Genomic DNA, 25,385 nt, shown 5'->3' on the forward strand with positions numbered 1-25,385 from the left:
TGTAGGGGTGAGGGCAGTGAGCTCACCTGCATAGTAGGCTGAGAGAGATAGGCCACATCTAAGCAACAAAAGAGGTTCTCTGGGGGTGACTCTTAGGCATACTCATAAGTAGGCTTAGTTTCTCCTCTACACAAATACATTTCATAAGGGCAATCCCCAAGATCAAGGGCCTGGCCCATCAAACTGACAATCCCCAATGCTTTTGAGAATTTCAGGTCTTCCCCAAGTGGGGAAGTTTAATATTTCAACCTTTTTCCCAAGTTCCTCAAGGGGACTTTGCAAATGCTTTTTAATCTTCTCCCAAGATTACTCTGGGATGTATCGGGGCATCACACCATCCTATGCAAATCAATAAGACCTTACTCCCTATTCAAGTGTTTTTGTGATTATGGTATCCAAATAAGCTGAACATACAAGTTAAATTATATAGTGTGCTACAGAAAATATAAATTTTGCGACAAATGAACATCTCTTTCTTTGTTCTGCCACAGAAGATGAAGTTTTAAAATACACTCAGTATCATCCTTTACCCTTTAGTTTGATTTACCTTAGTCCTACCCAGATCAGCTTCATTCATATCTCTAATTGAAGTGTGATCACTTTTTCGGTGTTTGTAACAGTTGCTGTAGGGGTTAATGCTGACTTCCATAGCTTCAGAACTCTATCTCTGAGTCTCAGGTGTCACACAAATACCCAAAGTTCCAGGGAATGACCAGGTTATACACAAAGAGCTCAGAATCTCAGAATTTAGTAATCACTGTTACAACTCTGGAATAGATGTGACTGCTGTAAGAGCTTACTGTCTAGGAGCCTTTACAATATGCCTTCAGCTGATAATCTATGCTCTCAAATTCAATTCTCAGAGTTTGTACATTATAGTTATTCCATATTAGTGATGCATTGTAGTATTTGTCTTTTCATTCCTGGCTTCTTTCGTTCAACATACTGTCTTCAAGGTTTATTTACTTCTTTGCATGCCTCACACCTTTAATCCTTTTTGAAGCAGCTCAATAGTCCACTGTTATGTATACACCACAGTTCACCCTTCCATTCCTCAGTCAATGAACCTTCAGGACACCTCCATCCAATCTGTGTCTTTTGATTGGGGAGTTTGATCCATTAACAGTCAGTGTTATTACTATTAAAGGCAATACTTACTTCAACCATTTTATCCTTTGGCTTTTATTTGTTGTCTATATTTTTCTTTCTTTTTTATCCTTTTGGTTACCCTTACTGATAATCTTAATTTCTATACTTTCCTCCCAGCCTCTCTCTCCTATCTTTTCTTTTAAGCTGGCAGAACTCCCTTTAGTATTTCTTGAAGGACAGATCTCTTTTTAACAAATTCTCTCAGCTTCTGTAATCTGTGAATAATTTAAACCCTTCCTCATTTTTGAAAGACAACTTTGCCAGATGGAGAATTATAGGCTGGCCATTTTTCTCTTTCAGTATTTTAAATATATGGTACCACTGCATTCTCACCTCCATGGTTTCTGATGAGAAATCAGTATTCAATCTTATTTGGTTTCCCTTGTATGTGGTGAATCGCTTTTCTCTTGCTGCTATCAGAATTCTCTCTTTCTTTTCAACATTTGGCGATCTGATTTGTTTGTGTCTTCAAATGGGTCTATTCAGATTTATTCTGTTTGGAGTACATTAGAGTTCTTGGATTTGCATATTTATGTCTTTTATAGGGTTGGGAAATTTTCAGCCATTATTTCCTCAACCATGCTTCCTAGTCCTTTTTCCTTATCTTTTCCTTTTGGAACACCCATAATGCATGATGAATATATTTATGTGTCTTATGAATCACTTCCCTGAGATTATTCTCAAGTTTTTCCATTCTTTCCTCCATTTATTCTTTTGTCTGTTTAAATTCAGTTGTTCTGTTTTCTAGCTTGCTGATCGTTTCTTCTGTCTCTTCAGATCTGCTGCTGTGTATCTCTAATGATTTTTGTAGTTTCTTTCATTTCCATAGCATGGTTTTTTTTATGGTTTCAAATTCTTTTTATATGCTCACCTACTGCCTCCTTAGTATCCTTTATGTCTTTAGCTATCTCCTTGAATTAATTTAAGAGATTTGTTTGAACATTTTTGATTGGTTGTTCCAAATTTTGTATCTTCTCCAATGTTTTAACTTCTTACTTTGACTAGGCCATATCTTCCCACATTTTAGTATGCCTTATGATTTTTTGCTGATATCTGATCATCTGGTTATCCTGATGAGTTTACTCTGAAGATTGGTTTTATATTGAGTTTCTTCTTTGACAGTATTCCCGGTCAAAACAGGGCAGTTTTTTCCCAGTCAAAACAGTGGTAGGGGGACCCTGTGAAAGAGTCTGGAAAGACTCCTAGAAGCCCTTTTTCTCTCTTTACATCACCAGGCTGCACTTTATGGCCTGCCCAGAAGATGGCATTCTTCAGCTACCTATACCCTGCAGCCCTAAGAAGGTAAGCTGCTATGGCTCTTTGCCACTTCCACCTCTGACTGGGTAGAAACAGTGGGTGCCCATCGGCATCTGACAGGGACTAACTGAAAGTGTGGAGATCCCATATTCTAACTTTGCCAGCCAATATCTGGCTCAGTGATGAGCTGTGTCCCCCTCTGTATTTGGGATGGAGTACTCCTGCAGCTGTCCTAGACTGCAGCTGTTCCCCAGGCAAGGATTGACCTGCCTATTGTGGCTTCCCTCAAAGTTGGGGGATGGCCACCAAGAAGTACTATATAATTGCTCACAGTCTCTGACCATGATTTCTCAGCTTCTTTGTTCCACTATTCTCTGGATGTTGTTCTGAACTTCTCTGGTCTTCAGATCCCCCAAATAGTTGATTCAGACAGTTTCTGCCTGGCTACTTGCTGCTTTTGGGATAGGTCCTCCATTTCGGAAGCTCCCTAAATGTTCACTGTTTTGATATTTATCTCACTTACATCTGCACCTTCTCCATGAAGCTGTTTTTCAGCTACTAAAGAAGGCTAAAGTCACAGATGACCTCAAATGCAATTTATCTTAAATTGGCCATGGCACTAGGTCCTGCATGCCTACAAGCAGCTTTCAAGGGCCTCACAAAGAATGAGGAGTAGTACCATATAGGACCGAGGTGGGGAGAGGGAGGCTTCTGAGGAGTGGGATCCGTTCATGATATATCAGGAGAAGGAGCTAGAAAATGGGTGTTAGCTGCCCCCAGGGTAATCAGACAAGGGAGAGAATTTGAAATTTCTGCACTGAGAAAGTGTTAAAGGAATTGGACATAGTCAGCCTTGAGAGGAGATGACTCTGGGAACAGTTATTTTCCAGAGCTTGAATGTCGTACTTTTTATTCTAATACTACATAATGCTAACCTACCTAGAGTAACTCCATGCTGCTGGTTGTTATTGGACTGAAACTCTTGGATCTTTCACAGAGTGTGCAGAGGAACCCTTTAGAATGCCATCAAATGTACAGAGGGACTCTTTAAAATGCCATCAGAAAACCATAACAGATCCAAGTTATAGGTTTTCATCTGAGAATACCACCTGTTAGGGGCCCTTGTCAATAAGGGGCAAGGGGGCTCTTGAAGGTGAGATGTGCCTACCCACATCTCAGGCCTATGACTGAGAAAGCCCAAGTCCAAGGCAATGTGTAGAATGGATTGGAGAAGGAGATGAGAGGCAGCAGACCAGGGCTGAGGCTCTTACAGCCCCCAGGGAAAGGCTAGTGGAGGCCTGGTCCAGGGAGTAACTACAAGTTTGGAAAGGGGGGATCAGATCCCTGAGTCACTGCATGACTCAGGATCCCTTCCATGGGACATGGCAGCTGAGGTCATCTGAGGAACATGCCAACCATCTCTTCCTCCTCTACTACCACAGTACATTGGCTCCTTGATACCAGCTTTTGAATTGTATTTATCCTTTCATTAAATATATTTTTTTACATACAGAAAAGCACATGTCATACATATACCCTCAGTGCATAATCATGAAACTGTGTCAGTAGGGAAAGGATTTGCCCCAGATCACAGAGTAGACCTGGACAAAAGGGTCTTAAGCCTCCATATTCTTCATCAAGTACTTTTTTACATGTCCCACTCTCCCCACACCCCCTCTACATTCTCTATCTCCCTCTATGATGGCCTAATTTGCAACTGAACACACTGAACAAAGAAAATGGTTGGGTAGAAAGTAAGAGGCGCCAGGACTGTACTGGCTCCTAAGAACAACCCTCCCTTCCCCTTGTGGTTTACCGAACACTGGACCCTGCACATCCTGCAGAATCCATGTTGGGTAAGCAACCACGGCAATAGCATTAACAGCCCATGGGGAATGCAAGCCATCCAACACGCCCTCCAGCTAATGAGGGGCGAGGACCTCCTGGGTGCCTTGTTCACGCTTCTCGGGTCAACAGCATGGCGGGTACCTGACAGCAGGAGTCAGCCTCCCGTCCTTCACCCAACCAAGTCCAACAGAGAGCAGATTTGAGGAAAATGTCTTCCCGGGAGCTGTCAGGTCTAATGAGGATAACTACGTCACATTTTGGAATTAGAACTGTATTTTCTAAAGAAATTATTTGGCTGGTGTTTCCTCTTGGAAAAAAAAAAAGCAAGATAAAGCGCTCCATCCCATTGCTGACTGGGGAAAGCAGGTGTGGGTTCTTTAAAAAGGAGCAATGTAGGCCTAGCCTGCTAGAAAAACAGTGAAAGGCCTGCGATCTCAAGTTTATTGTTAATTGTTCATGACTGTGCCATATGCTGTACTGATTGATGTTCGACGATGACCGTTTTTAATTGCACTAATCAGATAAGTGCAGTAGTCAAATTGAAGTCATCTGAAGTGTAGATAATAATCTATATAAGTCATTATAATGTTCATGTACACATGTCCAGCCTGGGTTGACTACTTCTGGTTTTCAAATTACAGGCAACGAGAGGATTCAAAATGCCTAATGTAATCTGTGGGGTTCATGTTAGATTTGGATCTAATTATTTCCTCACCTATGGCTTCAATTTCTCCTCTTCTATTGGCCCTTCCTTTATAAAGGAGATCAAAGCTCTCCCAACTAAAACCAAACAAACTTCACTTCCTGGACAAAAAGTGCCTTTTGAAGTATCTTCCCTTAAATGACTCTGCTTCCTACTGCGCTGCTGAAACTTTCCTCCGTAAGATGCTCAGTAGTCTAAGTATCATGGCCATTTCTGTTATTTTCTTTTCAGACCTCTTTGCTTCATTTAGCACCGTCATTTGCTCCCTCCCTGAAGCCTCCTTCTTCCTTGGCTTCTGTGACACCACTCTGGTTCTCATGCTCCTCAAACTGTTCCTTCTCTGTTTTTTTTATGGGTTACCCTACCCCTGCCTGGCCCCAAACTTTGAAATATCCCAAAGCACTCCCTTGTTCGACTGTTTCCCTCACATCTGCACCTTCTCCCTGGAGGGCTGCATCTTGCTGTTAGTTTCAGCTGCTAAGGAAGACTCAAGTCACTGATGGACCTCACATCTGTGCCTTCAGCCCACATCTTCTCCCCGACTGTCACTGCTGTCTCTGTCCCGACTTGGAACCCCACAGGTAGAGCCGGCTCAGAACCAAAACAGACTCACTCAGAATCCCCCTAAGACGGCTCCCCTAGTGCAACCTGGCTCCTTGGGGGTTCCCCCACCAGCCCATCCCCCAGGCTGCCAGCCCCACAAACTCAGAGTCACCCCACTCTCCTCCCCTCCAGCCTCACAACCAGTAAATCATTAGTTCACCCTAAATTCACCTCCTAAACAGTTCTCAACTCATCCCCAAGTACAGACTCTCATCATTTCACTCCCACAACATTACAAGGGCTCATAATGTACAAAGCTTTTAAAAACACACAAAGCTTTTCTGCGTTGAGTCTTGCTCCCCTCCAAACACCAGAGTGAGGGTTCTAAAATGCAAATCTGATCCTGCTCCTCCTCTGTAGTAGAAATTAAAAAAAAAAAAAAAAAAAAAAAAAAGATTTGCCGTTGCTTTTTAGAATAAAGCCCAAACTCCTCGACCTGTACCTCTGATGGGGCACCCATCTTTCCAGACTTACCTCTTGCCACTCCCTGCCCGGACCGTACCTTCCTCTCACTCTGTCCCCTTATCCTCATGGCCTCTCTCCTACCCTTCCTGTAAGAGGTTGGTCTAGTACCACTTCTCCAGAGCATTCCCTGACCTCCCTGCCCCCGCCAAGCTCCCATAATACTTTTTAGCCCATCTCCAGCATCCTGTTACCACTGCCTGTGGGTCAGCCTCACCTACTCGACTGTGTGCCCCTTAAAAGCAGGGCTGACTTTTTAGTCTGTCCTCAGTGCCTAGCACGGTGCCTGCCATGTAGAACTGGCGTGCACACATACACACTGTGTGTGCTGAATGGAGTTTTTGGGAAAATGGGGGAAAAGACACCCCCAAAGTATCAAAACCTGCAGAAAGAATTTATCTGCCGTTAGAGTTTATTGTAAAATAAATTTTCATGAGAACAAGTCTGGATCCTTATAATTTTGTATAGAACAGAAAAGTTAGCTTTATAGTATAATTGAAATGTCATGTTCTTTTAGAGGAACTAACATATTTTAAACAAAACCACAAGAGTCTTTCCAAAAATAAACGTGCCTCTCTCTTCAGCCAATTTAAAATGTATCTGTAAGTCAAGCCAAATTAATAAGAGAAAACAGTTCTCAAATGAACCCTAATCCTATTAATGCAATTGTCAATCCAGGTTAGTCATTGAAAAATAATGTCAGCCCCCTGCTGAGCTATATGATTATTTACACCTGGTGTTTGTCTGCTGTATTAAGGGCATTGTTCATTTTGAATAAGATAAGTAGTTTTAAAAATCTGTGACTAGCGTTATCTTTAAGCATGTCACATTGGAAGCTCCTTTAGAATTGAACTTAATATTTGCTTCTTTAAAAAAAAAGCGACTCTGTGACACTTCCTTTGCCAGCCTTCTTCAGATGAGGAGCTCTTGGGGCTGCCCAGCAGAATCCGAGACACCAAAACCTCCTGTCTGCAAGCAGCTGCTTCTAGTGGCAGGGCGGGGAGGCCATGGCAGACCCCAGTCGGTGGCCTCCTCCCTCACCCCCGCCCCTCCCCGTCCGCCTTCCCTTTGCTCCTCCTGGTCATGCCCTTGAAAGCACAACAGGCTGAGTGTCCACAGGGGTGTGGGGAAGGGAGGCCTGGCCCCTGGGTGGCAGGAATTCGAGGCATGTCACTTAGCAGCACCAGTTTCTCCCTTAATGCTCATAGCCACCCTCTAAGGCAGGTAGAGACAGTTTCCCCTGCTCAAATGAGAACATCTACTCAGAGAGGGTAAGTGACCTCCTGAGGACACACAGGAACCCAAAAGGTGGGTTCTGAGCCCAAGCCCATCTGACTCCATGGTCCTGTTTATTCTGCTAGATGGTTCTGGCAGCCGTGCTCGTTCTCATCCCCTCACAAGCCAAATGACATCTTTGCAAGTCTCTTCACCTCTCAGCACCTGGGTCTCCTCGTGGGTAAATGAGAGGCCTGGGTAAGTGACCTCTCAGGGCATTCTCAGGCCCCATGGAATGTCTTGTAAAGGAAAGAAGTTGAAGATGTACATACATAACTTTTAGCTAGAAATTTTTATTCCACGCAGGCCCAATACATGCCCGCTCTCAGTCAACATTTAAAAAGTGACACCTATCATTGGAGACGTCAAATCTGCACCATCTGTCCTGTTCTTGGTGTGCTGAGAGCTCCTTGAGTAGCTGAAGAGGGAAGAAAGACAGCGTGGCAGAGCCGAAGGAGCAGCTAGCAAGCCCCATACAGCATGGCCACACATTAGGATCACATGGGAAGTTTTTCAAAAATCCTGTTACTGGGCCCGCTGCAGATCATTGAATCCAAATCTGGCCATCGATATTTTCTAAACTTTACAGAGGCACAGCGAGAGTTGAGAATGCAGTCCCAGGGCATGAGAATAAATACTTGGCACTGCCCTTCATCTGCAACTGGTCAGAACAAGTATGAATGAGGGTCTCCTACACCCTCATTAATTTCCCACAAGGGACTCACACCTTCCCTCCTGTCCAGCCTGAGCACCCTCTTACGTGGGGTATAGTAGACCATGCTTGCTTTTACCTTCTAGGGATGTGTTGGTGGACTGGCCATGTTCTTTTATCTCTCCTACCCCCAGCCCCATGTCTCCCAAGTCAGTAGGTCCCTCTTAGATGGTTGGGAAGCAGATGTCGCTAAGTCGCTCTGCCTGGAGGTCAGTGCCCCTCTCTCACTCATCAGGATGGTGAGGGGGTGGTTTGTGATCTTGGGTGAGGATCCTTAACAGAATGTATCAACAGAGAATGCTGGTCAAGGTGGGGAAAAAAAGCCCATAGTCTAGTTGTATCGTGTAGAGTAAAAAGAAATAGACAAACCAAAGACAAAGTCAAATCTGGCTGATAGCACTGAAACTGGTATTTGCTTATAGAACAAGCATGCTTGCCTAGACTCTAGCAAGTGGTGAATGCTCAGCTCTTTCACAATATTATTTCCCAAGATAAAAATTTATTATCACGGCTCAAATTTGGTCAAAGATGAAAGCCCAATTATAGATTGAGAGAGTAGTAAGTCTAAAATTGTGCTCGCCCTTTGGTGAAAGGGCAGGTATCAGTTACAGGGGATTAAAATGGCAGGATTTGGGGTTACTTGAATAAGGGAGTACTTGGCACTGGCAATTAAAATAATAATTCTGTGGCATAAAAATATGAGCTCTTAAGAGCCTTAAGCAATATCCAAAATTGATTAGATTTTTAGAAATGAGAAGACCTACAAAACGGAAACCCTAAGGACAAAGCATAGCATATCAGTCCCTGAATCATATGCTGGCTCATTTCATTCTTCTATCCATCCATCCAATCATTCATTCATTCATTCATTCATTCATTCATGCCACAGTTTCTAAACCTCCTCTCCTTCCTAGAGCTGTTTCTGGCCTGCAGTGATGTTAATGCATATGGGCTGTAACCACAGTTTTATTTGGGGGACATAATGAGGCATTACTGCCTCTTTGTGATGTGTGAACTGTGTCAAAATATTCGTAGTCTCCCCAACTTAAGATGTGTCAATGGGCAGCAGAAAATCTGGACAAAACACTCATTGTTTGAATAGTAGACAAGGTCCTATCAGCAGGGTGGTTCATTAAGAATGCAGAAAACAAGGCTGCCCAGTGTCCACTGCACAAATCCTATTTATACTCCTTTAATTGCTTGCTCTGTTCCAGATCTTCCTCTTAAGGGCCAATGCTCTCCCTCCCGCTGCCTCACTGGCCAAGCCTTCTTTGTCCCAGGGACCCTTCCCGCAGGGACCTTGAGACTGATCACTCCTTCTTCTATAAAATATTAATAACCACAGCTCCCGTATGTGCAGAGCTTAGATGCTTTTCAAGGCTGTTTCATATTCAGTCTGCTCGATAATCTCAGAGTGGACCTTCCATTAAGCATTAGAAGTATAAGATGACTTGTGCCAGGTCACCACATGAAAGACTATCCTTGGCTGCCTCTGCTCCGTTGCTGTCTGAATAGGCCATAGGTTCTGACATTGGGACACCTACACTGGGCCTCTCGTAGGCCTGGAGGTAGCTCCATAGCCTAGAACCCAGTGCTAATGAAGCCAGGGGCACAGGTTTGGTTCCAGAGAGCTTCATCTTGTCCTCTAGCAACTCACTGGCCCTGGCTGGTTGTCCTGCCCTTTGTCATATGGTGTCCATGGCACAGGCTCAGGGCAATCAATTCCAGCACTAGAATCGGCACCTGAAACTACTGTTCTGCTGATGGAGGGTCAGTAGCCTTGTCCTTCTAGAATGATGGGGCGTGTACTGCTCTCTGGCCACCCCCAATTCTGGACTACTGGGGCCACCTGCCTTGGGTGGCCTCTGTCCCTCCTCCAGCCACACTCCACATGGGCTGAGGATTCTGCAGGGCCAAAGGGACATGCTCACCCGGAGCCCAGCTCTCTCTGCTAGACTGTACTCTGGTTGCATGGGACGCGGGAGTCCCTGCCTAAATGCATCCCATGGCCTGCGCAGGTCTCTTCGCCAGCTCTGTCCTCATGACACCACAGGCCTGAGGAATGGGCTGGGGATAGAGGGATCCACACCCAGTGAGGGATGGAGCCGGGGGCCTCTATTCCTACTCGCCCCCGGCTCCTGCCAGGCTTAGGGGTGGGCCTGAGGGGGGCAGGGAGCCTAGGCCAACTAGGAGGTTTCTCCCCAAATTGAGGGCCCTGTACGCAGAAGGGAGTGAGTCAGCTGGGTCAGTAGGAATGCCATGCCTGGGGAGGGGAGGGAGAGAGCAAGGCCTTCTGGTGGGCTGAGTCAGGCTTATCCAGTGCAAATACCCCTCCCCACTGTGAGGGTTATTATTTTTATGAATAGCTACAATTTGTGGAGTGCTTAATACACTCTAAGTAATAGAGCTGCCTTCTAATTAATCCTCTACAACTCTAAGGAAAATAATATGACCCCTAAATCATTGATAAGGAAATAAAGCCCAGAGAGGTTGCATAGCTTATCCAAACTGGTAAAGCTGACGTTCGTACCCAGCTGATGTCCTTAACCTCTGGGTTGTATTACCCCCAAAAGTATAAAGATAAATAAATCAGTAGCTGTGAAAGCACTTAGAGCTCTTTAGAACAAAGAGAACCTCCCAGTGTATGTATTACTGCGGCGGTCACAGTCCTTGACGAAAGGCTTGCGGGTCATTCCATATACATGTCCTGTCCGCGTCTGCAGGCCTGATGCACTGCTGGGCTCTGAGGCCTGAGGAGGAGGTCTCAGCCCCTGCCTTCTCGGGGCTTCTGGCATCCAGCAGCGAATCTCAAGCCTTTGCAAGCATCGCAGTCACCAGGAGGGCTGGGGAAAGCATAGATGCTGGGCATGCGCCCAGAGTTTCTCTATCAACTGTTCTGGACCGAACCCAAGAATGTGCATTTCTAACATGGTCCCAGGAGACGCTGCTGCTGCTACTGGTCTGGGGAACACTCTTTGAGAATCACTTTTAGATGTTGTGGGGACTCAAGATTCCCTCCCCGAGCTGTGAGGCACAGTGGAATCCCAAGACCCTCCCTTCCGTGGGCAAGTGGAGCAAGGTGAAAGCAAGCTGAAAAGTCACTCTTAAAGGAGGAGCATCCCAAAGTGTCTCCAGGGGCAGCAGAGAAGTGGGGGGCAGCCTGGCCAGCGCCCTGAGGGCCAGAGGCCAGGGGTGGGAGTGGGGTGGGGGATGCAGAGAGCACTGTGTGCCGCCGCCTAAAGTCTTGCAGGCTCGCTTCCCTTTAGCCTTTCCCTCCAGGTGCACAGCGGTCATCCTGTCCCAGGATGAATCTGTTGAGAGCTACTGGGCTCTTGCAACCAGAGGGGAGGTGCCAGCCTCTGCAGAAATCCCTTTTCAAACCATTTTATTCCGGGGTGGATAGCAAAGGGCAGACCTGAGAAGCCCCAGGCTAAAATCGAGCATTCCCTCCCTCGCCTGCCGAAGTGCCCAGAGGGTGACTGCCAAGGGCGCCAACTGCTAGGGTAAGTCAATAAAAAATAAATAGGAGTGGAAGATTGGCTGGGAGCCCCCGAGGATTAACTAACTCATTAATCCCCACAACAGTTTGATGAGGAACTAATTAATCTGTTAAGCACCTTGAGGGCTTAAGTCTCTGGCCAAGCGGGGGAGAGGCCCCTGCAGCTCCTGAGGCTGATGCTGAGTGTGGCTGTGCCGGGAGGGCTTCGGGGTCTTGGACCGAGCCCCCCAGAGACCCTTGTCTCTGCTGCATCCGAGATCAGCTTCTCAGAGCTGTATCTGGAGCCAGGCTCGGCCAAGAGTGCTCTGGGGAAAGGCTGGGGGCTGTCAGCCTCTCCAAGGACCAGCAAGGGAGTAGGGAGCCCTGGAATGTTAGAGCTGACAGGACCTTGCCTCCAGCCCACTTTGCAGGTGGAGAATAAAGTTTACAAATGCCCTTGGCACGCTGTCTGGACCTGGAGAAAAACTGATTCTCATTTCTGACCATTTCTACTCAGTCCGCAGGCAAAGGGAGTTGACTCGCCCTTTAGGTATGTCCTGACACCACCTGGGAAATCAACAGGTGCCAAAATCTTTCTGAAATCAAATCAATTTGGTCTGAGGAAGACTTAGATGTTCATCTTATCTTTATAGGATTTTTCTTGAGCTTTGGTAACAAATCTGTTTGATCATGAACAACACCTTGAGGTGGACGCCAACATCTACTTAGATATTTCCCATCATTCGCTTTTCTGACACTCCTTTTAATTTTCTGCACCCCTGAAACCCAGTGTACCTCCTGTTACAACCTAATCTCAGATCATCTGATCGCAGCCAGAATTGGGAATTGAAGCTACCGCCTCCTTTCCCCGAGTACGTTTTTCTTTAGATTCTGTTATTTCAAGTCAAAGGGTTTGCTAGCATAGTGGTAAAGGAATGTCAAAAAAGGAATTGTGCTCTGAGACATCCTGGGACAGCCACTCCTAGGACTACAAAGTGAAGCGTGGAAGGCAAGCTTTGGTGGCAGCATAATTAGCCAAGTAGTCCAAACTGTCAGTTTGCTGACTCAGAGAAGCTACAAGTGATTCATTTAATAAACCATTGTGTGCCACAGTCTGTTCCAGGTCCCGGGGATGTGACGTTGATTCCGACGTGATTCCATGCCATGAGGGGCTCTCTGTCTAGTGAAAGGGAGGGGCAGGGCCAGGGGCGAGCAGAGGTGGCCACTGAAGAGTGACAAGCACCCGGAAGAGCTGTGTCTGGCCCTGCTGGGGCTGTGTGCCCACCCTCTGCAGTGGGGTCAGCCAGGGCCACAGGGTCACGCCGAGGAGCTGATAGACTTTACAAAACTTGCAGAGCTGCCCCGTGAGATTCTCAGTCTTTCACAGGCATCAGCGTCCCAGAAAGGGCTTGTTCAGACACAGAGTCCTGGACCTCAGCCCAGAGTGTCTGACTCACTAGGTCTGGGGTGGGCGGGGAGGGGCTGAGAGTTTTAATTTCTAACAGGCTCCGAGATGATGCTAATGCTGCTAGTCAGGCACCACACTGTGAGAAGCACCGTGCTAGAAGATTCTGATCAAACCAGTGTGCAGGGAGGGAGAAGCCTTGCAACCAGCAGGTACAGGCTGCATCACAGCACCCGGTTGCAAGCTCTGCTGCGAGACGGCTAGGCACCATTCACTTCCTTCCTAGTAGACGGGCCTCAACGTCCCTTCTTTTTGAATGAGTAAATGTATTTCTCTCTGTGTTTATTTTTCATCTAGAGTGAAATGGATGAGAACCAAATCCAGATGGCTGGAGACGATGTGGATTTGCCTGAAGATCTCCGGAAAATGGTAGATGAAGACCAAGAAGAGGAAGAAGATAAAGATTCTATTTTGGGGCAGTTGCATGCTCTCCAGAACATAGACTTGGATACTATAAAAGAAAAAGCCCAGGCTACCATCACTGAAATCAAGCAGACGGCAGAGCAGAAGTGTTCTGTGATGTAGGGTTATGGGGACGGGTGGAGAGAGGGAACCAGGTTGCCGGCAGAGAAGGCCACACTCCCGTGGAGCGTTTGCAACAGCTCATATTTTAATGTAGTGAACACAGGAAAACCATGATGAAGCCCTCTACAAACAGGTAGACAGGAACTCGATAGTTGAGATGTTCCTGGTAGAGCATTTAGTTAGTGTCTTGCAGGGGGCAACATACTTTCTTCTTAGTTATAAATGTGGCTCAAGTAGGAAATTTCAGCTGTGAATGATGCAGAAGACATACCTGCTTAAAGAGCTTTAGGACAGCCAGGAAGAAACTAAAGGAAATGGGCATTTCCTTTCCAACGTCCTTTCTTAGAGGGTGAGATCTTCCCCTTTGCCCAGCTATTATCATGATGCCAGTTCCCTTCAGAGAAAGATATGGTGGGTCGGGTGGCTGCCTGGGAGCCAAGACTCCAGGCCAAAGGGCAATCAAAGCTCACCCACCACCTCTTGTCCCCAAGCTCCTTGACATTGTTGCTACTTTTCATCAAGTTAAGCACTGGGACACCTTTAAGGCAAGGTGTAGTGGCAGGGATGTGGTAAAAGATGGCAGCAGAGAGCAGAACCCACCAGATCTTTGCATTGTGGGCCGTCATTCTGGGGCTATGTGAAGAATGAGTTTTCAAGGGTGGGGAGTCTAGAGGCTAGGGGACACTGAAGATTATGGCTGTTTCTGAGTTCGGGATTATTTCCTCTTGTCTGTACTTGGTGATATAGTTCATGGGCTATACAAGTTAAATCAGTCTCTCCCCCATCCCTCCATGTCTCTGCCCCTTCCTGCCCCTTCCTGCCCCTTCCCCTACCTGTCTTCCTTCTTTTTCCTCTTATGCCCCTCCCCATCCCACCCCTTCAGAAGAGCCTCCAATAAACCATCCTGTCATTCTGAGGCATAGTCTTCCAGTATAGACACAGATTTCTTTTTCCTAACACCTGCTCTCTTCCGATGCAAAAATCTTGGAACATTCACCTTTAAAACACTTAAAGCGGTCTAACCAGAGCAACCAAAACAGAACAGAACAAGACAGTGGTTTATCACTGAATCTGATTAAAAATCGTGCTCCAGGACACATTTTATTAAGAAGAATGACTATATAAAAGAAACTTAGACCAAAAAGATAGGGGCTAATAATGGTACCCAGTCTATACCCAGAGTTCCCAAATGTATTGTACGAGAAGTTTCCTATTATGAAAATATGTAAGCAAATAAAACGAATTGTTGGAGTCCGGATCCTGTAGCCTTTGGCGAAGTCTAACGCCTCCTGGAAGTTCCTGGGAGAAGCAGTGTTTGAGGCTAATTATCCTCGAAGACATGAGTCCACAAGCCCTAGATTTAAAATGGACACATTTTAAAACCGTGCTTCTCTTTTATTAGAACTGGTATGTGAGTGGTGAGTTGTTTTATAGCAGAAACTTTTCAAGAAAATTCAAAAATGATAAAATAATGGATATGGTTTATTTTTATTTCAGGGGTTTTCTTCGCCGTGACACAGGACATAGGACTGCCCTCCCCATAGGCTGATGGGGTGGGATGAATGGGTGGGAGGTGATACGTGTGACCTTATGTTTGTACATTTTGTTGTAACAGAAAATACCACAGCTGCCAAATTATTCCATAGAATAGCTGAAGGGTGACATAGAAGACTTGCTTTCTTGTAAAAGATGTAGTCAGTTCTGCTAAGGAAATTACTAAGTTGGCATTTCAACATGACAGCCCACTCTGCTCCAAAACCGTTTAATCATTGTCCCGGTGGAGCTGCAGGGCTGCTAGAAAACTCTGCCTGGTTGTCTGATTCCTTTCATGTCACAACACACCACACTTTAACCTCATATGACAATGCCACAGCCCACCACACCCCAGCGTGAACCCACTCCTGTGGCGTCTCTGCTGTATGATGTTAATGGGCAACATTTTACCACTTGTTAACTGTTAAACCTATATCTCTACCTCCCACCATACCAAAAAGAAATTCAAGGTGGGTTATATACTTAGCGTAAAATCTAAAACTAAATCCTCTAGAATAAAACACAAGGGAAATCTTTACAATCTTGGGGTAATCCAAGCTTTCTTAGACAAAGGTTTTATTTATAACCATAAAATTTAAAAATTGATCACTTAGACTGTATCAAAATTTAAAACTCCTGTTCATGAAAGGACACGACTAAGAAAATAGTCAAGCCACAGATGTGTTATGGACTGGGAGAACATATTTGCAAAACATGTATCTGAAAAAGGACTGGGTTCTAGGATATAAAAAAAACACTCTCACAATTCAATAAGAAAAAAAATTAAAAGGGCAAAAATTTCAGCAGACACTTATGAAAGGAAGTTATATAATTGGCCAAGCACACAAAAAGATGTTCAATGTAACCATCAGGGGAATGAAAATTAAAAGCAACCACAATGACATACCACCACAGATCCACTAGAATTGTTAAAATGAAAAAAACTGACAAGACCAACCTTTGATGAGAATATGGAGCAACTGGAATTGAACATATCGTTGGAAGGAGTCTAAAATAATACATCCAGTTTGGAAAAAGTTCTGGCTGTTTCTTATAAAACTAACATACTAAGTTAGACTCCCCTTTGACCGAGCAATTCCACTCTTTGGACATGAGAGCACATGTCCTCAAAAAGGTGAGTACAAGAATGCTTATAGCAGCTTTATTCATAAGTGCCAGGAAGTAGAAGCAATCCAGGTGTTCATTAAGGGGTGAATGGATAAACTATAGAATATTCGTACAGTGAAACACTACTCAGTCATAAAAATTAATGAACGTCTGTTACACAAACCAGCACAATGAATTTCAACAGCATTATGCTTGCACAATATAGAATATACTATATATGTAGATGAAGTTTTAGAACAGGTAAACTAACCTGTGGTAAAAAATAGCAAACAGTGTTTGTCTCTGGGGAATGGTGGTGAGGGTTCATTAGGTAAAAATGTGGGGAGTGGGCCACGGTGGCTCAGCAGTCAGAGTTCTCGCCTGCCATGCTGGAGACCTGGGTTCAAGTCCCGGTGCCTGGCCATGCCAAAAAAAAAAAAAGGGGGAATTTTCTGGGGTGATGATAATGCACCACATATTGGTAAAGTTTTGTGCTATTAAAGTATATGCATTTGTCAAATTCATTAAATGATACACATAAGATTTGTGCATTTCACCATATGTAAATTTTACCCAAAAAATGAGAACTCTTAAAATATATTGAACCAATGATATGCATGCTGAAGTATTTGGGGGCAAAATGTACTAAAGTCTGCAACTTACTTTAAAAAGCACTAAAAAAAAAAACCCACAAGAGATGGATAGATGGATAAAAAGATGCAATAGAGTGATATATCAAAATATTAACTTAAGAATTGGAGTGGTAGGTACATGGTGTTTATATAATCTTTTCAACATTTCTATATGTTTTAATTTTTTCTTAATACATGTTTTATATTTTATAATAAAATATTGGGAGTGGAAATGAATGAACTCCACTTGTGAGCACCTCTAGTGTAAAAGAAAATATGATGGAAAAAGAGGCTAAAATAAATGGATGAAATAGAATTTGGATTCTTTAAGCTTTTGGAGCTCACCTTCTCTCCTCTCCCCAGCAGCTGAAATAATGGGCACAGATTTGTTCTACATTCATGTGTTTGTGTGTAGGGCTTTTCATTTAAGAGTGCTTGCCTGCCATGCCCGAGGACCCGGGATCGATTCCCGGTGCCTGCCCATGTTAAAAAAAAAAAAAAAAGTCCAAAGCATTTAACAGTTCATATATAAATGTCACTTCCCCACCAAGAGAAAATTGTTATAAGAATTTCATGTTTTTAATGCAACTAAAAACATAAATGTTAAAAGGAAATTAGTACATTCACCATATAACCGCAAGAATTCTGGACGGAGAATTTGTATCTTGTTATTCTCATAAACATTTAAAATGCTAATGCTCCCAAGTGTTCCAGTCAAGAAAACTGTTTTATGTCTCTGAAGATGTTATAGATATAAAGCATCTTTCTGTACAATTGCAACAAAATCCCTATAATTCCCCAAGAAGAAATTCCTTCCCCAAGAAGAAATTCCTTCCCCAAGACCATTATGTGGCTCTTTCAAGTAACAGTAAACTGAAAAAGCAAAAAGTAATGTGAACAGACCGTGAGGGTTGGTGCAGTAACTCAGATGCCGTATTAGAAATAGTGGTTTTGAGAGCTACCAGAAATGAAGCTTGGAGAATGTAAAATAAAATTTGAAAACATAGAAATTAAATTCAGATTCAGTCAGGCCATGGTGGCTCAGCAGGTAAGAATGCTTGCCTGCCATGCCCGAGAACCTGGGTTCGATTCCCGGTGCCTGCCCATGTAAAAAAAAAAAAAAATTCAGATTCAGTAAGCTTGGATATTTTTGCCTTTTTAAAAACTTTTTAATATCAAAAAACTTCAAACTTAACCAAAATAGAGAGACTAGAATGACAAATCCACATATACCCAAATTTGGCTTCTTTACGTAACCTTAAAGTGCTGGTGATGTCCTTGGAAAACTATATTGTCCATCCATAAACGTCATCCAGAAACTGATGACATTGTTATTCTTAAACAGCATCTATTTCCTGGATCTATAAAAAGATAGCATAAAGAGAGCAAAGTAATGTTTGCTTTTCTTAAATCATTTCAGAAACCTTTAGCAATTGCCAAGTTGTATGTCTTTAAAGATCATTCATTTAACTTAGAATGCAGTAAATGCATGCAAAGTTTCTGACGTTTGAATGCAGATACATGGGGAGCATCTTGAAAATCTCATTGAAAGCATCTGGTGGTTAAAAGGGGCTAATTAGATTCATCAGGGCATATAGGATCAGCATTTTTAGGGCTTAAGGGGTCAAAGGAGAACCTACAATAAAAATCAACAGACAAATGTCCACTAAGGTTGCAGTAAACCATAAAAGCAGATAGAAGTTAATAGTGTACAATGGAGTTGCAGGAGCCACCTTGGAAAAAGAATGGCATCCCCTAAGATGGTGCACCCCCGCTAAGAGAGAAACCTGGGTTGGGGTGGGCTTCAGGCTGGAAGGCAGAGGTATCAGCATGAGAGACCCTCTTGCCTCGTTTAATGAATGCCCACATCAAAGACGGTGGAGGAAATCCCAGCCAGCTCTGATGCTAACATGATTGGAGAGGACTGAAATGCCTTGTGAAAGTGATCAACTGATTTTTGTGGGCTATTTAGGAAGAAAGGCAAAGCTTTTTGACCCATGAGAAGTAATTAATATTTTAGAAAAACTGTTGATGACCGATTCTAAGAAAGTGAAACCATGTATACTCATGCCAATCAATACACTGGGTGAAATTAGACAAGTTACTAAACCTATTTCCTCATCTGTAAAGTTGACTTCCTTGCAGCTACTCATTCAATCAACAACTGCTACATGCAACATATGTTCTGGTTGCAGGGACTCCAGTAGACAAAGTTCCTATTTTCGTGAAACTTATATTTTAATGAGAGGAGGAAAGTAGTAAACAAGTGAGCAAATAACAAATAACATACCTTTGGAGAGTGGTAAGTACTAGGAAAAAAAATGACAAGAAGGATCATGTGATATTAGGAGGAGGGCATTTCAGGTAGAGAGAACAGTAGGAGCTAAGGTCCTGAGGCAGCGAAGAGCTTGGAGGGTTTCAAGATAATAAAAAAGGCCAGTGTGGCCTCAGCTCAGTGAACAAGTTGGGGTGGGTAGGAGAGTACAGTTTTAAATAACGAGGGATAGATCTTATAGAACAGTGCAAGGACCTGGGATTTTATATTACATAAAATATAAGCCTTTGGAGAGTTGTATGCAGGGAGTGGCATTATCTGATTGATATTTTGAAAAAGGTCATCTGTCTGCTGAGTGGAAAGTGGGGAATAAATAGGGAACTAAGAGCAGCAGGAGGGAAACCAATTGGAAGATTAATTGAGTACTCCATATGTGCAAGAGAAGGTGGTCTACACCATGTTAGAGATGGAGAGGAGTGGGCAGATACGAGAAGATTTCAGAAAGAGGGCCAAATGGGGGTGTGGATGGATTAAATGTGGGGGGTGAGGGAAAGAAGATGATCAAAATACTGACCTCACTGAGTGCTATAAGAATGTAATGAGAACACACATGCAAGTTTAACATATTGTGTCTGGCACATCCTGAGTGATCAGTGATGTTATTGAGATGGCCATGATGTTGACAGTGACCAAGGCAAGGAACCGGAGGAGAGGGAGAAAGAAGAGGTTGGGTTTTACCTTCTTCTATAGGACGAAAGGCAAAGCAGCCATGAACCATTTGACTCTGAGGGATGGCAGGAGTTTGCCTAAATGAGGAAACAGGCAATGATACACTAAATTTGAGAATGAAAAATACTGAAATAGTTTGACTGGGCTCTACAGTTTATTCTCTCCTTTCATAAAAATTTAGTAAAGTGATGGGCAGAGAAAGCTGGTGGAGAAATCCGTCACCTGGCCACGTTTGTGAACTCAAAAAAGTCCACACAACTCCTTTGACATTCACCAAAAGGCTGTTCTCACCAAAAGCATCTGTGCCTTTCCTTTAATATACTTTTTGTTTGTTTGTTTATTTGAATAGGATTTTTTAAATTTTTTTTATTAATTAAAGAAAAAAAAGAAATTAACACAACATTTAGAAATCATTCCATTCTACATATGCAATCAGTAATTCTTAATATAATCACATAGATGCATGATCATCATTTCTTAGTACATTTGCATCGATTTAAGAAAAGAACTAGCAAAACAACAGAAAAAGATATAGAATGTTAATATAGAGAAAAAATAAAAATAATAATAATAAAAAAAGACACAAACAAAAAAAACTATAGCTCAGATGCAGCTTCATTCAGTGTTTTAACATAATTACATTACAATTAGGTATTATTGTGCTGTCCATTTTTGAGTTTTCATATCTAGTCCTGTTGCACAGTCTGTATCCCTTCAGCTCCAATTACTCATTATCTTACCCTGTTTCTAACTCCTGCTGGTCTCTGTTACCAATGACATATTCCAAGTTTATTCTCTAATGTCGGTTCACATCAGTGGGACCATACAGTATTTGTCCTTTAGTTTTTGGCTAGTCTCACTCAGCATAATGTTCTCTAGGTCCATCCATGTTATTACATGCTTCATAAGTTTATTCTGTCTTAAAGCTGCATAATATTCCATTGTATGTATATACCACAGTTTGTTTAGCCACTCGTCTGTTGATGGACATTTTGGCTGTTTCCATCTCTTTGCAATTGTAAATAATGCTGCTATAAACATTGGTGTGCAAATGTCTGTTTGTGTCTTTGCCCTTAAGTCTTTTGAGTAGATACCTAGCAATGGTATTGCTGGGTCATATGGCAATTCTATATTCAGTTTTTTGAGGAACCGCCAAACTGCCTTCCACAGTGGTTACACCATTTGACATTCCCACCAACAGTGGATAAGTGTGCCTCTTTCTCCACATCCTCTCCAGCACTTGTCATTTTCTGTTTTGTTGATAATGGCCATTCTGGTGGGTGTGAGATGATATCTCGTTGTGGTTTTGATTTGCATTTCTCTAATGGCCAGGGACATTGAGCATCTCTTCATGTGCCTTTTGGCCATTTGTATTTCCTCTTCTGGTAGGTGTCTGTTCAAGTCTTTTTCCCATTTTGTAATTGGGTTGGCTGTCTTTTTGTTATTGAGTTGTACAATCTCTTTATAAATTCTGGATACTAGACCCTTATCTGATATGTCATTTCCAAATATTGTCTCCCATTGTGTAGGCTGTCTTTCTACTTTCTTGATGAAGTTCTTTGATGCACAAAAGTTGTTTAATTTTGAGGAGCTCCCATTTCTTTCTTTCTTTCTTCAGTGCTCTTGCTTTAGGTTTAAGGTCCATAAAACCACCTCCAATTGTAAGTTTCATAAGATATCTCCCTACATTTTCCTCTAACTGTTTTATGCTCTTAGACCTAATGTTTAGATCTTTGATCCATTTTGAGTTAACTTTTGTATAGGGTGTGAGATACGGGTCCTCTTTCATTCTTTTGCATATGGATATCCAGTTCTCTAGGCACCATTTATTGAAGAGACTGTTCTGTCCCAGGTGAGTTGGCTTGAGTGCCTTATCAAAGATCAAATGTCCATAGATGAGAGGGTCTATATCTGAGCACTCTATTCGATTCCATTGGTCGATATATCTATCTTTATGCCAATACCATGTGTTTTGACCACTGTGGCTTCATAATATGCCTTAAAGTCAGGCAGCGCGAGACCTCCAGCTTCGTTTTTTTTCCTCAAGATGTTTTTAGCAATTCGGGGCACCCTGCCCTTCCAGATAAATTTGCTTATTGGTTTTTCTTTAACATACTTTTAAAGGTAGGCCTTTCCCAGAGATTCTTGGGTAGGCATGATAAAGCTCTCTAGAGCTTTTCACAGATACATCAGGAGCAATCAGTAAGAAAGCTGGCAAAAAGGGGAAGGGAATTAACAGTCTTGAGAATTTACTTTGTAGGCAGAATATGCTGGGGACTTCCCTAAACCCTGTGAAGTGGAGAAGTTTGGGGAGAGCTTGTCCTATGGCAGACCTAAATACACACACACGCACTACACTCTGCCCGCTCTAATGCTCCGTCTGCTTACTTTCCTAGAGCACACACTCCTACAGATGGAGGATGAAATGGTAAGGAAAGGTGAGAAGAAGAAAGAGAGCTGAATGACAGTGATGGAAAGGAGAGAGCCAACAAGTTTGCTCAGCAGCTGGGGTGCAAAGGGGATAATTCTTATGTGAATAAATCAACATCGATGCTAATGCATTTCCAAAGCAAACATATGGCGTTTAGAGATGACCTGCTATTTGCAGTTTTCCATGTACCTTTGCTTACCAGCTTAGGTAATCAAAAGCGACCATGTATAACCTTCTCTGCTAATCATCTTGCTGATCATAAAGTGTTTTACACATTCTATCCCCTACTTCTGAAGTAGAAGTAGTCCTGGCTTCTTATGTATTTGTATTTGTGAGTAGCTCATGCTTGATTTGCTAGGGGGTGGCTATGCTCTGTTTTTTTCATTCACTCTCCAAATTAAAACAAACAAAAAAACTGAATATATTAAGCTTCTATTTTAAGAAGAAGCTGTAACAACCATTGGGGGAACAAAGAATGAGTGAGTTAACATTGGAATAGAAGCAGGAAGTATAATTCGAATGATATTTACGAGTCTGAAAACAGGGTTGTGTTACAATTATGTATCTGTATGTATGACATAGGAAAGTGAGCTTTCCTTCCAAAGCTAAATTATTATATGAAATTTGAGTTAGTAGTTAAAACTCAACTCTTCTGACCATGCGTGAGAACTTTCCCAGCAGCAGCCTCACGGGGCCCTCTCACCACATCATCTTATCATCTTCAAATTCTGCCACAACTGACCAGGAGCCCTCCTTACGGATGAATCAACTGAAGCCATAAAGGGTCTGTGATTTATCCAAGTTATTAAGTGAATATAAATAATAAAATGCATCCCCAAATTTAGTCCAAATTTACTAAACTTCTGTTTAGTTAATATTTCTCATTAAATCAAGTCACTTTTGGAGATTAAATGTATTTGTTTTTAGCAGAAACAGAAAATCAGTATATCCTACTGCAATGATAACTCTAAGAGTTAATATAAACAACACAAAGTTTTTCAATTCTAGCAGGTTATGGTTGTCCACTGAAGGCCAAGCCTGAGGGTCTCTCCCTTTTTGTTAAAAAGGATGTTTAGGAAGTATAGGGAAGTGTTAGGACTAACTATGAGCAGAAGGACTTTCTCTTTTACTTAACAAAGGATTGAAAGAGAAATTATCATAGATCAGGTACCCAGGAAATTGACTCTGCAATTCTGAGATTTGTGTACAGGAAGTTTATTGCGAAGGAGAGAGAGAAACAGGGTTGAGTAGGCGGAAGCTGAGCTATGATGCAGTCATATCAGAAGTCTCAATCCATCCCCAAGGAGCTCTAGAGAGGGGAAAGGCCCTGCAGAGTTGTTCTGAATTAAGGGAATATGACCAAGCTTTTGTGCACCTGCCTTGGACAGTCATTGGATATGGTCTGCCATGGGAAGGGACATAGCCATGTGTTCTAGTTTGCTAACTGCCGGAATGCAATATACCAGAAACAGAATGGCTTTTAACAAGGGGAATTTAATGAGTTGCTAGTTTACAGTTCTAAGGCCAAGAAAATGTCCCAATTAAAACAAGTCTATAGACATGTCCAATTTAAGGCAAAAAGTCAAGTATATGTGAAAGTCATTAGTGGAAGAATTGAGGGACAAAAAGGTGGAAGACATACAAAGATCAAATAGAAAAATGGCAGAAGAAAGTTCTGCATTATCAGTAGTTACTTTAAATGTAAATGGATCAAACTCTCCAGCCAAAAGGCAGATTAACAGAATGGATAAAAAAGCATGACCCAACTTTATGCTTTTTAATTCACCTTAAGTTCAAAGACACAAGTAGATTGGAAGTAAAAGGATGGAAAAATATACCATGCAAATAGCAACTAAACTAGAGCTCGGATAGTTATACTAATATCAGGTAAATATGCTTTAAGTAAAAAACTGTTACAAAAGACAAAGAAGGCCACTATATACTGTTAAAGGGATCAATTATAATAATAACAATTATAATATATGTGCACCTTAAAGCAGAGCCCACAAAAATATGAAGCAAATATTGATAGAGTTGAAGGGAGAAATAGATAGTTCTACGTTTATAGTAGGATACTTTGATATACCACTTTCAAAAATGGATAGACCACCTAGGCAGATGATCAATAAAGAGAAAAAGACTCGAATGATACTGTAAACCAAGATACCTTGGTTCAAGAAGGCCAACGATGTTCAACGTTTCTCTCTCAGCTGGAAGAGCACATGGCGAACATGGTGGTGTCTGCTGGCTTCCCGTGGCTCTACCAAAAGGGGCTTTCTCCAAAATGTTTCCTCTTTTAAAGGATTCCAGTAAGCAACTCCACTTTCAATGGGTGGAGACACACCTCCATGGAGATCATCTAATCAAAAGTTACCACCCACAATTGGGTGGGTCACATCTTCATAGAAACAATCAAAATGCTCCCACCCAGCAATATTGAATGAGGATCAAAGGGCATGGCTTTTCTGGGGTCCACCACAGATTCAGACTGGCACACCATGGTTGAGGCGTCTCTCTTTAACCACACAATGGACAGCTGTCAGCCACCAACACTCTTAACCACAGGGGAAATGAGAGCCTCACTGTTCTGTTTTTTTTTCCAACAAACAAAACAAACAAAGAAAACAGACCAAATCTCTGCTCTGTTGGAGCTTAGAGCCTAGTGGAGAATCAAGACAATAGACAATAAACACAACCAAAGAGTAAACAATGTAGCATATTAGAGAATTTCTTTTAAAAAAAAAGATAGAATGAGGAAAAGGTCATCAGGAATGTCAGGGTATGGAACAGTTTGCAGTTTTAATAGGGTGGTCAGTTTAGGCCTCACTGAGGATTGTAGGAGTTGAGAGGGTTAACCATGCAAAAGTCTTGGGGAACTGCATCCCAGGCAGAAGAAACAACCAGTGTGAAGGCACTGAGGTCTATTCCAGGAACAACATGAAGGTCACTGTGGCTGGAACTGATCAGGCAAGAGGGAGAGCAGTATGAGATGAGGTCAGGGATTACTAGGTTGCATAGGGCCTTGTCGGCCACTGAGAGGACCTTAAGGAAGTGGGGAGCCAGTGCAGGAGTTTGAGCATGGATTGTTCATCATGATTAACATGATGTATCTTATGTTTCAAAAGGGTCACTCTGGCTTCAGTGTTGAGAAGAGACTGAGGGTGGCCAAGGGTAAGTTGGAAGGTCAAATGGAGGCTGTTG

The 25,385-nt window shown here is 42.8% G+C and overlaps 1 protein-coding gene across 1 annotated transcript in view; it reads left to right on the top strand.

Moving 5' to 3' along the window:
- CPLX4 (complexin 4) overlaps positions 1–13,477 on the top strand; it is a 37,181-nt gene extending 23,704 nt beyond the window's left edge. The window contains exon 3 of the mRNA XM_077136128.1: positions 13,250–13,477. Within this exon, the coding sequence (XP_076992243.1) occupies positions 13,250–13,477 (228 nt within the window). The remainder of the gene's footprint in view (positions 1–13,249) is intronic.
- Positions 13,478–25,385: the final 11,908 nt, after the last annotated feature.

The sequence above is a fragment of the Tamandua tetradactyla genome, chromosome 18 (genome assembly GCF_023851605.1).
Source record: "Tamandua tetradactyla isolate mTamTet1 chromosome 18, mTamTet1.pri, whole genome shotgun sequence".
NCBI classification, from domain to species: Eukaryota; Metazoa; Chordata; class Mammalia; order Pilosa; family Myrmecophagidae; genus Tamandua; species Tamandua tetradactyla.